Genomic DNA, 19,074 nt, shown 5'->3' on the forward strand with positions numbered 1-19,074 from the left:
TATTAAGTGTCAGTAGGTGCAATGTTTGGATTAACAACAAGATTTCATGGCCTAGAATGTAGACAATATGTACCTATAATACACTGTCTAAGTATCATGTTCTATATCAGTGGCTGGTTCATATAAAGGATAATAGAGTACTAATACTACTAGCTAATGGACCTATCTCAATTGGTAGAGACTTGTGTTTCTGGTGTTGAAAGCCCCAGATTTATTCCTTAGTGGGTGATCCAATGTGGGATCATTACACACTAAAATGACATCTCTTGGCTGTGTTGAGAACAGTATGAAAATTATAGCTCCCGATGGCTTAGTTTGTTGCCTCCAGTCCTTTCTCCATTAGATTCCTGTGTTATGTAATGGGATTGCAGCAACATAGGGTCTCAGTAAAGTTTATTCAACTTTGTGCTACATTGGTGGTGTTGTCTGGTCCTAAAGGCAGTTTAACCAGCATGTTGAGTATAATTCCAAAGTAAGGGTGATCCTCCAGTGGCAGAGATCTAATATAGGAGTTCTTCAGCCACTCATACTAGCCGCTGCTGCTGTAACAAGGGAAGAGTGGACATAGCTGGAGAAAAGGAGGTGTAGTAGGGATGCTCCTCTGATAGCCTGGTTCTCACATATGGTTTTGGTCTTGTTGTTGAAGCCCAGATTTTTTAGAAGAGCCTTGAGGCTGCTTTCACACAGCACAGGGACTAAACTGGACAGAGCTGCACCAAGATCAGGGGAGTGCAAAGATGAGCTTTAAACTACCTTAGCACAGACCCATCTGACATGTTCTGTACAAATTAACCATGCCCTAGGATCTGTCCCATTGTGCATGATAAACATAAACACAGGAAATACATATAAATTACATTGCTCTGTATTTACTTGACAGTTAACAATTACTGAACAATTAGTGCCACTTCATGTAAGGAGTTACAACATTTATTAATAGATGTATTTAACTGCTTTAGAGTAATTTGGGAGACACATCTCCACCTCACCATCTCTCCTGATAGGATATCTATATCACTTTCCCTGAACTGTTAGCAAAGGATGGCAAATCTGTTTCAATTCCTGATCCCCTTTGTCAAGTTACATTGAATGATGTCTTGTAAATGCACCTCATAAGCTGATGTTACAGAATCTGACCGGATGTAAATGATATAGCAGAAGCAACTGAAAAAATAAAATAATTGCTATGCAAGGAACAGGGGAGTTGTAATTTTGTCCATTAATAGTTCAAATATGCAGAATATTCTGTTTATGACAGTGTTATGCCATCAGTTTTATTCCTGGGATTTCTGGCCTCTCTCATGTCATGCTGTATTGCTCATATTATGCAATTAGTAAATTGATACAGTCTGCACTCTGTGGTTTTAAAAACTAACTGAGCTTGCGTTTTACTGTATATTTTCCTTTCTCTTTAGAGTCTCTTATGATTGGAATGGCAGCCCAATTTTTGACACTGAATAATGTAGGCAGCATATTCCCATCAATAGCATTGTCCAAATTCAGGGCCCATTTCGTTGGACACATTGCTGAACCTTTGGAGGTAAATGGGCATTCCCACAATTTTTCTCTGATTAATATCACTGTTTTGTTATCTCTCCCACACTTCTTTTTTCATTTATGATTTACTTCTTTACACAGGTGGGACTGAGAGCTGAAAGACTGCAGGAGATGTTAGCGAAAAGACACTTACCTGACAGTGATTCTGACAGTGCATCTGATGTGAGGGAAGTTCTGAAAACGGTGCGTTCACAGGGAAAAAATGTAGTAAGGGGTTAATCCTACCAATGCCAGGAACATTCTAACAAACTTCTTGTCATGCAGCTCTCTGACTGGAAGGCACAGATCAGTGATAAACCTCTTGCAGCAGGCTACATGAAGATGTTTGGACAAGAAATCTTCTTTGGTGCACTTGATAAGGATTCCATCCAAACTCTAGTGCAGGTAGCTCTTTGATAGTACCATCAGACACATGATCAAAAGGTTTAAAATACTGTTTCTTTTTTTTTCTCTTTTCTTTTTTTTTTCACTCATGAGATGTTTTGCTGTAAGGATTTGATCATGTACAATAAGTTCAAACTTTGATCAACAGTAATTATTATCACTGCTGGCAGATTTTCTCCCGGAGCATAATTTGTGACATGTACTATGATATTCAAGTTCTGCTTATTTAAACAGGGCAAATCTATAATTGCAGGCATTGTATGGACCAGAAGAAAAAATTCCCTCAATAAAAAAATTTATAAATCATCTTCAAAGTGGTGTAGGGATCCAGTGGTCGAAAGCTTTGTTGTCTGCAGAAGTCCGTCGCATTGTGCCTACGTGTATTGGATTCCCAATGGAGACAAGCTTGTATCATGCTTCTTTCACAAATGTTGCAGGAAGTGGTAAGGCAAATTGAAAAGCAAGTGGTATGCAGGACTTCAAGGTATTTTTTACATGGATTCATGTTCTTTTCTTTTTTTACAATAGTTCAAGTACAGATTTCACCAACTCCAAGTTCCGATTTCAAATTGGCTGACTTACTTAATGCCAATATTAAAGTGCGATCCAAGCTGACCCTAAGGTAAAAATTTAGTAGAAAATAAAATGATCGTATTTCCAAATGCACAGGGCAGTTGTAAGTATCTGTCAGCTGTTTACTGTATGTATGCAACTTCACCTTGTTGTTCTAATTTTTCAGCATGGTCAAGGACATGATCTTTGTAATGGGAACTAATACGCACCTGTTCCAAGCTGGATTGGAGGCACATGCTAAAGTGAATGTAAATCTCCCTATGAACATTGCGGCTACTGTGAATATTAAGGAGAAGAATTTCAAATTGGAAATCCCACCATGCAGCCAGGAAACTGATGTCATTACTCTAAGGTAAGCTGCATCTGATTTATGACTGGGATTTCTGAACTTTCTCATATCAGGTTGTATCAGTCATATTATGATGCCTTTGGGGATATTATATTATCTTCCTATGTAGTAATGCAGAAAGGAATCTTTTGAAAATAAAATTTCCTTTTTAGGAATCACCCCACGCAAATAATTTGGCTGACTGGCACTGTCTGGCATTACTTACTTATTATAGAATAAATGCCTTGAATCAAAAATTATGCTTAAATAAATGCCACTTCTCTCCAGTGGTCTTCACTTGCTTTTCTCTTTTAAACCACTTTTAGACCCAAGCTGTTTATAGTATTCATTTCATCATTTTTTCTCTCAAATAACTACACAATATAAGGTTAGGTTTAAGCAGAATAAACCCCATTGATTATAATTGGAACACATTGCTAATCACACATACACACACACATTCAGTGTTTTAAAATTGTACAGCATTTGGCATTTCTTGTGTTTTAATCTGGTTTTCGTGTGATGGGCATTTGATCTTCTTGCCTCATAGGTCTACTTGATTTACTACCATTGCATGCAACTGCAAAACACTCTGGAAAACTATTGTAGCCAGATGCCCAAGAAGCAAAAACAGATAGAAATACAAGCAGAAAGAGAGGCAGGGAATACAAAAAGAGTGTGTCCAAGGAATCAAAGCAGCAGACCAAAGCTTAGGAAAATGTTCACATTCAAAAAACACAGAAAGCTAGGCTGAAAATTCATCACACAGGAAAAAGTGCCACCAACAACAGAAATCTACAATGCCCACAAATGTTAACAAATTTCTGTTCTAGTAATATGGCAGCAACAAAAGAATTCAGTGTTTGGCCCCCCTGAAGTTAGCATTCATGGTTGCTGGCTCCTGGAAGCTCTGCAGGCCTCTTCAGTTTAGCAGCCATGGAGGCTGATCATTATTCACCCTTAAAAGTCCCCTCTCCCTGTTATCATCACAAACTGTCTTATTAGGCATTCTGTATTACACCCTTCTCCAAAGATGAATCCTTCACTCCGTCAAGAGTGATCATAACCAGGTTCCCCACAATGACTTTGGGGGTTCCAGTGAACATGCTCAGGAAGCACTCCAGATGCCTAAACAGAGGGGTGAGTTCTTCCACAGTTGACAGAGCATCAGTTATCTGTGCAAGAGTTTCAAAGGAGCCATGGCCCAAAGTTGTTTGTTCAGTCTCTTGCATGGACCACATGTCCATTCCTGAGACCAGCTAGAACGGGATATTTATGCCAAACACTCTCAGTAGGTCCCAGTGTGGGACAGGTTAAAGGGAATATTAAGGAAATAAATAATAATAATGAATATTAATAATAATGCTGAGCATTTACCTGGAGCTTCAAATTGTTATACAAACTTTAACTAACATACAACACTCCTGCAAAACAAGTAAAAGTTATTTTTCCTGTCTGTCAGAAAAGGAAACTGAGACACAGAAGTGTTAAATAACTTGTTCCAGGTCAGAGAGTGAGCCAGCATTAGGACTGTGGGATTAGAATTCCTATTCGAACCACTTCCCCTCGCTCACCTTTAAGTATCAAAGCACAGTAATTTATATTTCACCTGAAATCATCTTAGATAGAAATAATTAGATAATGCCTAATCAAACATATAAATTAATGATATAGACCTAGCAAAGATGAGCAAAGTTTTACCACCATCGGTTTTTCTTATGCTTTTAAAAGCATTTCAAAGCTATGCTACAAAACAAGTGAGTAAAGACATATGCCCTCAGAATGAAACAATGTGCACATTAGGGGAATGATTAGAGAACAGAACATTGAACCATGTCACCAATGTACTTCTGAAACAAATAAAATCTTAAATGTAAGAGGATAAATATTAAGCCAATATATAGAGAATTAGCAGGAAACCTTAATTTAATATGGATTTGTTTTGCATGATATTTTGAATAGTTCAGTGCTTCCTGTCAAGCTATAAGAAATCTATTGGATTCAATATTTTGGAAGTGTTCTGACACTGTTTACCTAGTTAGCTTTGTAGCCTCTGTTAAAGAAACCACTGGGAATGGTTCTAAAGGGGAAGCTGAGAAGTTGGAGGCGTTTGCTCTTTAGAGCTATTTTTGAGCAGCCTTCATAATTAAACTATATTTTACAATATATGGTACTTTGACTCAGCCTTTATGGACTTCACAGTAGTGAGCTAACTAGGAATCATAGAAACACAGGGCTGAAAGAGACCTTAAAAGGTCACTTAGTCCAACCAACCTGCACTGAAACCTTATTGTGACATTACAGATAGTGACAAGATAATTGGCTGCATGGGGAAGCTAGCATTACTATCTCCTGGCACCCATGCTTTGAGAGCGACCAGACTTCCGTGGGGATGTAACTGTGAGGAAAATCTGGTTCAATATTATCAAGGCTGGTACACCATATCTGTGAGAATGGTGAGATGCATGAGACTCCAGCAGCAAATAAAAACCCAGATGAGAAATCACTGACTTCTGAAGAATTGATTTAAAGTGTTGATGATAAAGATACTGAAGCCCCAAGACAAGATGGCAAATTTAGGACTCAGACTCCCTTTTCAACACATATCACAACTACCCATTAATAATACTACATGAAAAATACAAAGCATTGCTTCAATCCAATCCAATCAAAATTAAACTGAATTTGAGAAATAATACAAATCCTAGGTATTTTTAAAACCTTTTTCACACACTTATTGGGCTTTGCATATTTATTGGTATTATATTCAGCTTGCCAGCAGATGGCCACTTAAAAACATATTTTTTCCTGTAACATTTACAGGAAGAAATGTAAATAAGCTTTGGGGGAAATCAGAGCCTTGTGCTTAAAGTATATATATGGAGAGATGCCAGAGAAGGCACTACACACTTTGAAAATGTATCTCATATTTATAATGACAAGCTATTGAAATATATACATTCACTTGAATAATGCTGTGTCGCAGTTTTTAAAAAATTGTATGTTGCCCTGGCAGACATTGCTTCACAGGAGCCTCTTATAAATATGATTAATGACAGAATTGCAGAATTTTATGTGACGGGATAATTTCACTCTCCTAGAAAGGAGCACACAAGTATGCCAATGTGTGGTACAGGACATTGGTAGTGAGATGTGGTGTGCACATGTGGGAGGGAAGTGCCATACCAGTTCAAGTCTTTATTTTTGTAACATTCTTGTGTAACATTCAGATTCTGAATTAATTTTTCCTGGTATTAATGAAAAGTAATTCTGTGGATTTCAATTGAGGTACTTCGGCTTTTCACTGGTGCATATGAGATCAGAATTTGGCAATAGGTTTGTTACTTGCGTATCATTTATGTAGTTCTTATAGGTAGTGTCAAAACCTTGTTTTAAAATTAATAAAGACTTTTTTTAATAATGAAACGTATTCATATATAGCTCTTTTTTCCCCCTGTGCTAAGTACTTAGGACAACACTCGCTGCTGACATAAACAGGCCCAGTTTAACAGAATTGCCCCTCACACACACACACACATTGAATTTGGCTGATATTATATCACAGATAAATGAACAGCTTCTTCTCTTATCCAAGAATACACTAATACATATATTGGAAAATCTCCCTTTTATTTTCTCCCTTGTGTGGGGATCACAGAGAACAGATTCTTTCATACCCTAGCTGTAGGCCCTCTTTGTAACTGTTTTTTTCTTGTTAAAGAGCCAGAGCTGGCTCTTGCAGCCTATTTTTACTGTGCTGTGTGATTCTGCAGACATTGACACGTGTCACCTCTGATGCAGCTGCATTGTCAGCTCTCTGAGCACAACAGGGAGAAATTGATCCTCTGCTTTCATTAGAAGAAAAGGAGTACTTGTGGCACCTTAGAGACTAACAAATTTATTAGAGCATAAGCTTTCGTGAGCTACAGCTCACTTCATCGGATGCATTTGGTGGAAAAAGCACCAAATTTCCACCAAATGCATCCGATGAAGTGAGCTGTAGCTCACGAAAGCTTATGCTCTAATAAATTTGTTAGTCTCTAAGGTGCCACAAGTACTCCTTTTCTTTTTGCGAATACAGACTAACACGGCTGCTACTCTGAAACCTGCTTTCATTAGGTGGCAGAAGTAGACTATTGGCATAAAAAATAATACTAAAAAAAAAAGGAATAGGAGAGCTTTGTGCCTGGAGACCCAGCCTGCTGTTCAGTGGTCATTTAAATTATTGAATGGGACTGAAATAAAAGCCACTTGCTTTTTCCTTTGTCCCCCTTATCCAGATGAGCCATCTGAAATGCATGTTGATTTGTATTTTCTTTTATCCACTCCACTTGTTAGGAAGAATATTTCACTTCAGATTCCACTCTTCAAGGTTCTACTCACGCTCAGCATGGAGCATTGCTGTCATGTCCTTATCTAAAACCGAAGAGCAGGAAAAGCAAACAAAGCCCCCCTGGGTGACACGTGTTTTATTGAGGTGTTCCACACGAAGTGCAATTGTTTGCTTTACAGTGCACGCAGCATGGCAAGAGTCTTCAAGAGGAAGAGAGCACCATCAAATGAATACAAATTCACCTTTCAAATAGGGGAGATTGAGATCTCTCAGACTTTCACACAGTGTGGACCTCATTATAATAGAGATCATCTCATAGGTCATCTCTCCATTTGCGGTCAGGCAGGCCATCTCCTCTCATTCACAATCCCATAACAACCCTGTGGTAGCTACAGCAATTGCTGACATGAAAAAAAAACATTAGGAGCATACATAAGGTATTTTAGTTGTATTTTAATGCTATTAAACAACTAGAAATAAAGAGCAAGCACCAGAGGTAAGATCCTCATCTCTGTGTGAGCCCCCTTACACCAAGTAAAAGGGCTGGAGATGTGTAAAGAGACTTCAAAAGCCCCACATCTAGGTGGGGGAGGATTCTCCAGGTCATGGAGCAGCCCAGGACTGGGAAGGCACAAAGGTGCCTTAAAGCCACCTCAGCCCCCGTCTCATTCTGAGCCTCTGAAAGATGTAATACAGAATCTCATCCCATGTTACTAATACCAGATCCAAGTGCCCTTGGACCACCAGCAGTCCACAGATCACATCTTAGGAACCTCTGTACTGAATATTACTATGTAAATAAATGATGATCTGGGAAAAGCAGTGATTCTAGCAATAATGCAGTTGCAGCAAGTTGCGGATGTCTTATTCAGGTGATTCTCGGGGCCTCTCTTCAATGGCATTTTTAATATATGTCACACAAGAATTTACATTTCATGGCATACTTTCCCTGGTGTTTATTATTTTTAATTATAAAAAAGGGAGAATGAAGTAACCGTTTAGAAACAAGCATCCCAAGTGTATCTTTTCTAGGCTATGTAAAATTTTGAAAATTAAAAAGAAGACCATAATTTCCAAACATGGGAACCAAAAGCTAAGCAATTAAATCCATAGCTAGGCACCAAACTAAGTGGCCCCATTTTCCAATGTGCTTACATGCACAGATCCCGCTGCTTTCAATGATTGGTGCAGGCAGGTGTGCAGCACCTCTGAAAATCAAGCCACATATTAAGAGCATAAGCATGAACAGAAGGGCCTAAATTTTTGCACCCAACTTTGAAAATGTTGGTCTACGTTTCTCTGCAGCCTTTATAGAGCTTGACAATTTCACTAGCAGGATGACTGCTGTAAATATCTGTGAAGTAATTTGCAAGGTAGGATGTTTGTTGCTAAGTACATGCCACAAGATATAATTCAGATCTTTTCCTCAGAAGTGCTTATTGATACAACATTCCCCTTCATGTTTATTCTTCAGGTCTAAGACATATGCTGTTACACGAAATCTTGAAGACTTAGCTGCCACTAAGATGACGCCGGTTCTTCTACCTGAGGCAGTGCCTGACATAATGAAGCTGTCCTTTGATTCAGGTTCCGAATCAAGCGAGAGTGATAAAATAAGGGTAACACATATTGGATTTTGAACACTCCTTTTGTTTTTTTGATCAGTGTAAGATTATCTCCTTTATCCAGAAGTGAATTTTGTATTAATGGTTTCTGACTGGTGTTATTTTTTTCAAAATGAGTCAAGTACAACCTTGAGGCAAAAATAACCTAATAGTAAAGATATAACAAAAATCTAGATTTTAATCACAGTGTCAGGCTAAAATAATTGTTTTTAGAAACTATAACATTGTGTTGAATAATTAATTTTAGCATTTCCTATGGGAAAGGCCCACAACCCTTTAAATGCATTATAACTCTCATGTAGCATTCCTGTAAATTAATAGGATGTTACAAAATGTTCCACGAGGCAATGGCTGGATTATTCAACAGGTAGAAATGAATTTTGAGCTTGAGGAATGGGGCATTTCTGATTCAGGATGAATGTCTGTTTTTGTGACAAGTCAAATGACTGAATATAATTCCATTCTGGGGACACAGTTTTCATAAGGGCTTCCTATTCCAGTGTCTACGAGATGTTCTAGTAACATATAGGAGACACAATGGCCCTATGGAGAATTCCTCCAGTGTAAGAGCAACACAGGATGGAATACACAGCACTGTACTGAACCCTTCACAGCCTCTGCCAGAGGGATATGTTGGCAATTGGTTCATGGGTGGGATGGAGGTCCAAAGGAGAGTGGCCATAGTGCTTTGCTGTGGAAAAGTCTATAGGCAATCATGGGGAAGCTGCTATAAATACTTCTGGGGGGATTCTGCACCAAAAAATGAAAAATTCTACACCCGATATTTTAAAATTCTGCATATTTTATTTGTCAAAATAACACAATATAATCACACCAGTTTCAATTATTTTGGTCATTTATTTCAAAATACTGTAGCAAGTATGTCTATAAGACAACAAAAATTCAGAAAATGTTTTTTGACAAAGAGATTACTTACTACGCATACAGACACTCCCCAACTTATGCAATCATTCCATTCCAGAAAGCCTTGTGTGACTTGAATTTTGCATAAGTCAGAAACGTATACCCATATGTAACGCAAAAATTTCCACGACTCGAAAATCCTATTTCTGGCTTATGGCGCTTTTTCTGTAAGTGCAAATTTGTGTAAGTCAGCTCTTTCATAACTGGGGAGTGTCTGTATTAATACTCTGTACTAATACTGTAATAATTACTCTGAGTATTAATTCACTTAAACTACAATACAGAACCATATTTCCTGCACCCCTCAGAAGCAGTGCAAAGGTTGAAAGGAGTCAGGGGTAATGGAGGATCTGAGTGAGAGGGAAATAATTGCTGACAAGGAGCCTGGGTGTGAACTTAGAGGGTTGTTGAGTATGGGTGGGAAAAGTATGGAACAGGGGGGTTTTTTTGGGGGGAGGGGAGAGGGACTGTTAGGGATCTTCCCCCATACACATCCTGGTTGACCCCTAACCTCTCCCATTCATTCAGGCACGTGTCCCCCCACCTCCATGCAGACAACCACTCTCCCCATCTCCATGTGGCTCTTCACCCCCATCCCATCCCCATGTGTCTCTGTGCCCCCACTCAGACACCCTATGTCCTTTTGTAGCTCTGCACCCCCTCCCACATCACCATGTGGCTCTGCACCTCACTTCCCTCTGTGGCCATGTGCCTCCATTCCCATTCAGCCCCCGCCCCAGTCTATCCTTCCCCACTAGCCCTTATGATCCCCTGTCTGACCCCACCAGCGTCCACGCTGTCTGTCTCCTCATAGCTCCTGTCTCCTGACTTGGCCCTCTGTGAAGAAGGCTCTGCAGGCTCTTTCTCTTCCCTAGCTGGCTGGGAGCTGCTGCTGTGTTCTATCGCCACAGCACAGTCTGGTGGAAAAAGGCAAAACTACAGAAGTTATTTTCTTCTGGGAGTTGCTGCTGTGTTCTATCACCACAGTGCTCTCTGGTGGACAAAAGGCAGAACTGCAGCAACTTTTCAACAGAAGCTTTTTTATGCACAAAAAAATTAAAAATATGCATGACTCATTAGTTATGCATGCATGCAGTGGCGCAGAATTCCCCAAGGGGTATATAAGGTACAGCAGCCCCTGTGGCACTAAAACAAGTTGAATCCTCCTAGTCTGTGCCTCTCTGCTGACTCTATGGAGAGCTGCAGCACAGAATCTTGCCCTGACTGTTGAACGGCCGCTAAATGAATAGTAACTAAATGATGACCTTAACTTGAACAATTCACAGCATAGTTGGAATTTACCTACAAAAAAAAGAGGTACCATTAAAAGCTCTATTTTTAAAGTATGTCTCTGACAATTGAAGAATCTTGTCAGGCAGTCCACAAAAATGTGAAGTATTTACTCATTTCTGAAAAAGTAAAATTGGTTGTAACCCTTTTACTACATTTAAAGAGGCACTATGTACCTGGCTGGTGGAAACTCATGGTTCTCTCTCTATAGCTGTTAGTTTCATTGCTCAGGGAAACCATAAATCTCATTGCAGAGATTTAGTTCCAACCTCTTAACTGTAATTCAGTGGGTCCTTTGGAACCATTGATTGCCATATATGGAACGCTTAGGGGAAGCATCCACTTTGGTCATCTAGGAGCTCTTTCTGGCTTTCTTAGCTGATGAAACCTGTAGCCCTTACTAGGCCCTTATGAAAGCAAAAGCCCCATTGACTTGAGTAAGGGCTCCACAATTTGGCTCAATGTTTATGGTAGGACAGAATTCCATACTATACATTTCTTTTTGTCTAGCATTTCTACAGTCATTATAGGGTTACCGAGATACTGGGATTCAGTGAACACAGCTTGACTCACTGAGCAAACAAAGCAAAATAAAATAATTAGCATGATTAGGTGGAACTCCATTTTCCAGTCTTAAATCCTGACACGCCTTCCCCTTCTATTCTAACTAGATACCCTAAACGTGAGATGACATGGCCTACTTGACCAGCTGACAACAGGGTCATTCCATATCAGACCACCAGAATCTCAAGCAAATCAATTAATCACCTTATAAAACATACAGGAATCTATTCTTAAAACAGGAGTTTTAATAATTTGATTATATTTTTTATTATCAGCATCAGAGAATCTAACACTGACATGTGTTTATTACACAATAGGGTAGACTGTCTTCAGAAATCATTTCAACAGGAAGCATCTATTCAGCTGGAAAATCATCCCAACAGAAAGTATCATCTGTTCGTTCTATGTGCTTCAATGCAAGTACATTTGGAGTTGAATTTTGCGCAGAAATAAAAAGTGTGAATGCTGCATTTATCAGAAAGGCTCCTCTCTATTATCTGGTTGGGGAGAATGCTTTTAAACTTACCTGCAAACCAGGTAAATACTATTGTCTTGAGAGAAACTAATAAATATTTGTCTTTCAATCTTAGGCTCTTTCGTGATCCCTATTACCTTAGTATCTCAGCACCTTACAATATTTAATATATTTATCATCATAACACCCCAGAGAGACTAAATGACTAGCCCATGGTCATACATGAAATCTGAAGCAGAAGAAGATATTGAACAAAGATTTCCCAAGTCCCAGGCTAGTGGCCTGAACTCTGGACAATCCTTTAAATGTCCAGAGGCAAGCTCAATATCTAATTAATTAATATAAAAACACAGAAATTCATGTTAATTTGTCAAGATTGATATGGCAACAAATGTGTAATTCTCTTATCAGAGCTGTTGCCAAGTAAGGCACTGTTGCCAAGTAAGGATAAACTCTGGTCAAAAAAACAATTTATTCCAGTGATCTGGATGTGCTGACTTGATTATCTGCAATTTTTTATTCACTTGAAATGAATCTAGCGTCATGCTCAAAACTGAAAAATGTATGTAAGTTCAATTTGCATGACACACTATCAAATTAAATACCAAAAATAGCCATTTTCACCAAATACAAATATAACTGCAAAAAATGTTGCTTTATCTCCCACATACAATATAAAAGCAGAAATTGGCACATTCTGGGCTATTGTAATCCTCTTCTGCTATTAATAACAATAACCAGTAACAGTGATAATAATTTCCATGTAATGTCAGTCCATACAGAGTCATCAATTGAGAAAATACAAGTAACAATTCAAGCAGGTGCTCAGGCTACTGCAAAAATGGTGCGTTTAGTAACATTTGAAGACACAGAAACTGAACTAACTTCCGGCAAAGAGGCAATTCAAAAAATGAAGCAAATTCTTGATGATCCCACATTCCAGACCCAGGTACTTATATAATATATACACTTCTAGACTTGCAGGGGACAATATACACATACTTGGTAAACTCTTAATAGCAAATAAAGTGACAATAACAAGGCAAACTTAGTACTTTAGATAGTGTAGGAAATAACATCATACAGTATTAACTTCCGTCATGCGTAATTCTATCCATCATAACTTCTACACATTCTCATCTAAATGTATTGGTTTAGAGCACCATCCCATGTGGACATCACTAAAATATATTATAAACAGAGATGAAGTCTCTATCTGGGGACTCAACCTTGCTTTGTGGAGGACAGCAGGAAGACTTCTTTCTCTCAGCAGAGCATTTTACTTAAAAACTTCCACAAACAAAGAGAATGATAATTGTCTTTCTCTGCTCATGTCTTCCACTAGGGAAAATCACTCAGAATCCGAAAAGACAGAAAATCGTCATCCAGCTCCAGCAGCTCCAGCAGCTCCAGCAGCAATAGTAGCTCCAGCTCATCCAGCAGCCAGTTCAGCAGTGATTCTCAGCAGAAGGCCACAACGGCAGGGGACCGAATAAATCTGAAGAAGAAAGATGCAGCTTCCTTTGACTCTTCATTGGGCCCGTCCAGCAAGAAACAGCAGAAGGGGCATCAAGAATATGAGCAGAAAGGGCCCCACAGCAAAGGGCGTTCAAAAACCAAAGGAAAGAAGTTGTATCCATTTGGGGAAAGCAGCAGCAGCAGCAGCAGCAGCAGTAGCAGCAGCAGGAGCAGCAGCAGCAAAGCTGTTGGGGGAAGACAGACAGCTAAGACATACTCTAAGAAACCACCTACTGAACCCGCTACCAGTGCTGATAAAGAGAGAGGTTTTCATGAGAAGAAACATTCCAAGGCTGCACGCAAACAGCAGAGCAGCTCTAGCAGCAGCAGCAGCAGCAGTGAAACCACCACCGGCAGACCCAGCAGCAGCAGCAGCAGCAGTAGCAGCAGCAGCAGTGAAAATGCTGATAGAACTCGCTATGATGCCAAGAAGCATTCCAAGGAGTCGTATCCTTTCAGCAAAACGGAAAGAAAAGATGAGAAGAAACAAGCTAAGTCTAAATATGCCAGTCGCAGTAGTTATGACTCATCTGCAGACTGGGTAACCATTTTTAATGTGTCATCGGTGAATGTGATATGATTGTTGCTGTATCATTGCAAGCAATAATTTGTTTTGGAATTTTGCAGGAAAAGCATGTTCCAGAAATGTACCGACTCGTCTTCAAGTCCCATTTGGTAGGTCCAATATTTAAGTGTTTATTTTAATGATCATTAAACTAAGAAGTGAAGCAGATACTAGAGCAAACCCATATGGCTTTGTGCCAGGAATCATAGAATCATAGAATGATAGAATATCAGGGTTAGAAGGGACCTCAGGAGGTCATCTAGTCCAACCCCTGCTGAAAGCAGGACCAATCCCCAACTAAATCATCCCAGCCAGGGCTTTGTCAAGCCTGACCTTAAAAACCTCTAAAGAAGAAGATGCCACCACCTCCCTAGGTAACCCATTCCAGTGCTTCACCACCCTCCTCGTGAAAAAGTTTTCCTAACATCCAACCTAAACCTCCCCCACTGCAAATTGAGACCATTACTCCTCTTTCTGTCATCTCCTAACACTGAGAACAGTCTAGATCCATCCTCTTTGGAACCCCCTTTCAGGTAGTTGAAAGCAGCTATCAAATCCGCCCTCATTCTTCTCTTCCGCAGACTAAATAAGCCCAGTTCCCTCAGCCTCTCCTCATAAGTCATGTGCTCCAGCCCCCAATCATTTTTGTTGAATACTATCGTCTTGAGAGGAAGATTGACAATAGCTGCTGATTTTGCACTGATGCAGTGAGTGAGAAAAATTCAGAGAGAAGAGGGAAAATATTCACATAGTGTTCATTGATCTTTGCCCAAGTTCCTAGGGGCAAAATGATACAGAACTTTGTGAGCAGCTTGTTCAAGCCATATTTAGGTGCAATGTCAACAGTCAGAACTTCGTAGTGGTGAAAGAGAAGAACTATTAGTAAAGGTGGGAGTGCATCAGGGATCAGCATTGAGCCCTTTCTTATTTAGCCTCATCCTGGATACTCTTACAAGGAACATACAAAAGAAGGAGGCACTTTGGTGCATGTTGTTTCCATGCAGTGAGGAGAAAGATATTCTAGAAGAGGATCTTTATAAATAGAGAGATATGTAGGAGAGACATGCACTCAAAATAAGCAGAGGAAAAACAATATATGGTATGTCATTTTATTAATGTGACCACTGAAGAATTATCCCTACAACTAGATGGACAGACAGCACCAAAACCACAAAATTTCAAGTATCTGGGTTCCAGAAAATGGGGAAGTAGAGGATGTAATTAGAGCTAGGGTAATAAATGCCTGGCTCAAATGGAGATAGATAAGTGGTGTAATATGTGGCAGGAAGATACCAGTAAAAAGGGAAGTCTATAAAACCCTAGTCCATCCAGTTTTAAGGTCTGGCACAGAGGGCTGGGCATCAAAGAAGAAATAAGAGCAAGTGATCTGTTCCACAGAAAAGCATGAATGTTGAGCTGTATGAGTGGTGTAAGTAAGAAAGACCACGTGAGGGATGTGTATGCTTGAGACATTCTCAAAGTAATTCTCATAAATGAAAAAAATGAGGGAGTGCAGGCTCAGTTGGTTTGATCATGTAAAGGTCAGTCTTGACAACTGTATGAGTAAGAGAGTCCAACAAATCAAGATTGAAGGAAAGAGACAGAGGGGTTCACTCATGGAAAAGTTGTGGAATATCACAAGGGAAAATATGTTGGCATGTGATGTGATGGAGGATATGGCATTAAACAGAGCACTTTGAAGGGAGAGGCCTTGTAGAGCAGATTTCAACGATGGGATTACAGCAAGGAAGAAGATGCCTTTAATGATCATTCTACTTAATATGAGTTACTAGGAAGATGGGAGGAGAAAAATGACTTCTATGTTCATTTCACGTGGACATTCTGAAGAGTGAGTGTCCCCAAATAATTTAATATCCAATGTCAGAATGTGAAGAATACTAATGGTGTCATCTAGAGCAGCCACAATGGACTGATAATCATTTTTATTATTGATAATATTATTATAATACCTGCATATTGTTGTAGACCTGGAAGTCCCAACAAGATCAAGGCTATTCTGAGTTAGGTGGTGTAGAACCATATAGTAAATAACAACCAGGTGCGGCAAGTGGTAGTGGGGGGCAGAGGGGAGAAAAGGATAACAAAATAATACGATATTTTAGCAAAGACTAGCTCTGTGCAGAATTCTTAGACAATCAGCAGCAGTAATAAGCGCTTGCCACCTGCCTAGACGTTATCAGAAGGCAGATTCTGTGTGCATCACAGCAGAGGTGAGTTCTAAGGAGGCACTTAAACGAGGAGGATAATGTGATGGTTTTATGGACTCTTCCTGTAAAATTCTTTTTATTAGGGCTGGTCACAAAATAGGAAAATTGTTTTGTGAAATTTGTAATGAAAAAATCCTGCTCTCATTTATACAAATAAAATGTTTTTAACCGGCTCTAGTTTTATAATGATATGTTACGCTGCTTAGGTGCCTCCATGTGACATAGTCTCTGATTACTGACACAAGAGCTTCCAGTTAGGAGAGGGAGTTTTCAGGATAAGAGCTGGATTTGGCCAGATACCTATCCCACAGTCTTTTACCTATTTCTCTTTTACAGAGTCCAGATCAGGCATCGTCAAGCAGCTCATCATCATCACCATCATCTTCCCCTCAGTCAGGCGGCAGCAGCAGCAGCTCCAGAGAGGGTAGCAGCAGCAGCAGAAACAGCAGCAGTAGTAGCAGCAGCAGTAGCAGCGATTCTAGCTTTGCACATGAGGTGAAATTTTATCTTTACCTAGGAATTAGACTGCGTAAGAGGAGTTGTTGACCTTGCCTCTGCCTCTAGCCATTAACCCCAATGAGTCATTTACTCCCCAGAAAATGTCCTCCGGGGAGATCTTTTTTAAAACCGGACATGATTTCTTTCCTGTGAAAAATTGTGACAACGATTTTAAAAGTTCCTTTCTTGATTAAATGTTTCAATATTCTTTTTGGAGTCTTCAGTAATCAAAAACTTTCAAAGAAAAGTTTCATTTTGGGTGGCTAGAAATGGAAAGAGTTTCAATTTTTAATGAAAACTCCAAAATTGAAATTTGTGGGGAAAATTTCCGTGTTATTGATAGGGTATTTTCCATCAAAAACTGTTTAGACAGAAAATGTTCAACCAGCTCTACTGAAAAACACAACTTAGGCATGTGTTCTATATAATTTATATATTCATTGAGAGCTATGAAAAAACCCACCTATACATTTAAATGTTAAATCCTAGTCTTGCAATGCTTGCTGCCCGGAGTAGAGCCACGGAAGTCATCAATGTATGTCCAATGTAACAGAAACAAAATCTGGCCATGTGCTTGTAAAATGGATCCATTAATTTTAGGGAGATACAAACATTTCCTTAAGCACTGGTTAGCTCACTAACGTTCTTTATCCTTAGTGTGGTATTCTGAATCCATTCCAAGTAAATGTATCTTAATAATAGCATACCAACCTGGCCCAACTACATAGTGAAATATCCAAAGGATTCATAATATTGTGTGAATACTGCAATTAATAAGGAACTCACAACTCTCATTATGTCTCAAAGGAGTTGCTTCTGAATGAATATCTTGCTGTGGTAACAATATCCAATAAGTGTTCTAGAAATCTATTAATTATTAAAAATAATACCCAAAATCTTAATAAGTCCATTGATATGTCTTAAGTGAGCCGTGGACCTTGAGTCAAGAAAAATGCATCTTTTAAAATTCTTTATTCTACTGAAATAAAAAAAGGAGAATAACCCACCAAAATTACACTGAATTAACAATAAGAATCTGGAACTATGCTCATTCTCAACCAGCCCAGGCTCTGTACTGCTGTACTGCTATCGGTGCAGTACCAAATGAATCCAACGTTCAGCATTGAATATACATGTGCATTTAAGCATTGCCATTTTTGTTTTGTTTTTCAGCCCAATTTCCTGGGAGATGTACTTCCACCTGGACTCACCATTGTGGCTCGAGCAGTTAGGAGTGACAACAAAAATCAAGGTTACCAAGTCACAGCATATATTAACTCAGCTGCTGCCAAAGTCGATATGCAACTGGTTGTGGTTCAGCTTGCTGAAACTAACTGGAAAGCATGTGCTGATTCTGTAGTATTGCCTCTCAAAGCACAGGTAAAGATAGAACTGGCTCAACCAAGTTTAGACCTTTAAAAGGCCTGAGGGTATCAAATACCCAGATGGGTATGCTGATTAGAGATTATCAAACAAAGAAAACAAATTTTCCTGGCATTTTTCACAAATATTTTTCATTAAAATTTTGAATTTTTGAAAAAAAGTCAACCTCTCTTTATAAGCCTTCTGAAAAACAGGAAAATAAATTTGTGAAAATTTTCAAAATTTGTTTGCAAAATATTTGTAGCTAAATTTTGAAAATCTGAAAATGTTTGACCAGCTCAAGTACCAATTTACACCAACTGGCTCATTCCTTTCTTTATATGTGCATATCAGATGACTGCCACTTCAAGTATTGTATGATGCATAGCTGTCATGTTAGTCCAAGGATATTAGAGAGACAAGGTGTTCCATCTTGCATTTGGCTATGCTGCTCAAAGTACCTTTCCCAGAGTTGAAGAAAAGCTCTGTGTGGCTCAGAAGCTTGTCTTTTACACCAGAAATTGGACAATACAAAATTTTACCTCACCCACCTTGCCACTTGAAGGACATTTTGTTTCCTTCTTTCCATATAAGATAGGTACTGAAGTGATGTTGGGTGGTGTGTTGATGCCTGAAAGCATTGGAATTAGGGCACGGGGTTTGCAGTTTCTATTTTCAAGCCTCTCTGTACAGCAATGCCCACAAGCCCCAGTAATGGAAGCCTTCATTTTCAGAGCTATGTACATGTATAGTGATCTCCAGACTTCTGCATTTTGTGACTGCAGTTTCAAAGTTTCATCAGAATTGTCAGTAGTGAAAATTGTTTATCTTTGCAAAACCAGACATTTTC

At 39.2% G+C, this 19,074-nt stretch overlaps 1 protein-coding gene across 1 annotated transcript in view; it reads left to right on the forward strand.

The window, feature by feature from the left end:
- Positions 1 to 19,074, forward strand: part of LOC119860520 (vitellogenin-1-like) — a 45,981-nt gene that overhangs the window by 17,393 nt on the left and 9,514 nt on the right. The window contains exons 14-26 of the mRNA XM_043491128.1: positions 1,416 to 1,540; positions 1,639 to 1,740; positions 1,822 to 1,941; positions 2,195 to 2,384; positions 2,470 to 2,563; positions 2,681 to 2,866; positions 8,650 to 8,794; positions 11,896 to 12,115; positions 12,827 to 13,002; positions 13,399 to 14,112; positions 14,199 to 14,246; positions 16,701 to 16,859; positions 18,036 to 18,242. Coding sequence (XP_043347063.1) covers positions 1,416 to 1,540; positions 1,639 to 1,740; positions 1,822 to 1,941; positions 2,195 to 2,384; positions 2,470 to 2,563; positions 2,681 to 2,866; positions 8,650 to 8,794; positions 11,896 to 12,115; positions 12,827 to 13,002; positions 13,399 to 14,112; positions 14,199 to 14,246; positions 16,701 to 16,859; positions 18,036 to 18,242 — 2,486 coding nt within the window. The remainder of the gene's footprint in view (positions 1 to 1,415; positions 1,541 to 1,638; positions 1,741 to 1,821; positions 1,942 to 2,194; positions 2,385 to 2,469; positions 2,564 to 2,680; positions 2,867 to 8,649; positions 8,795 to 11,895; positions 12,116 to 12,826; positions 13,003 to 13,398; positions 14,113 to 14,198; positions 14,247 to 16,700; positions 16,860 to 18,035; positions 18,243 to 19,074) is intronic.

The sequence above is a fragment of the Dermochelys coriacea genome, chromosome 8, assembly GCF_009764565.3.
Source record: "Dermochelys coriacea isolate rDerCor1 chromosome 8, rDerCor1.pri.v4, whole genome shotgun sequence".
Taxonomy (NCBI): Eukaryota; Metazoa; Chordata; order Testudines; family Dermochelyidae; genus Dermochelys; species Dermochelys coriacea.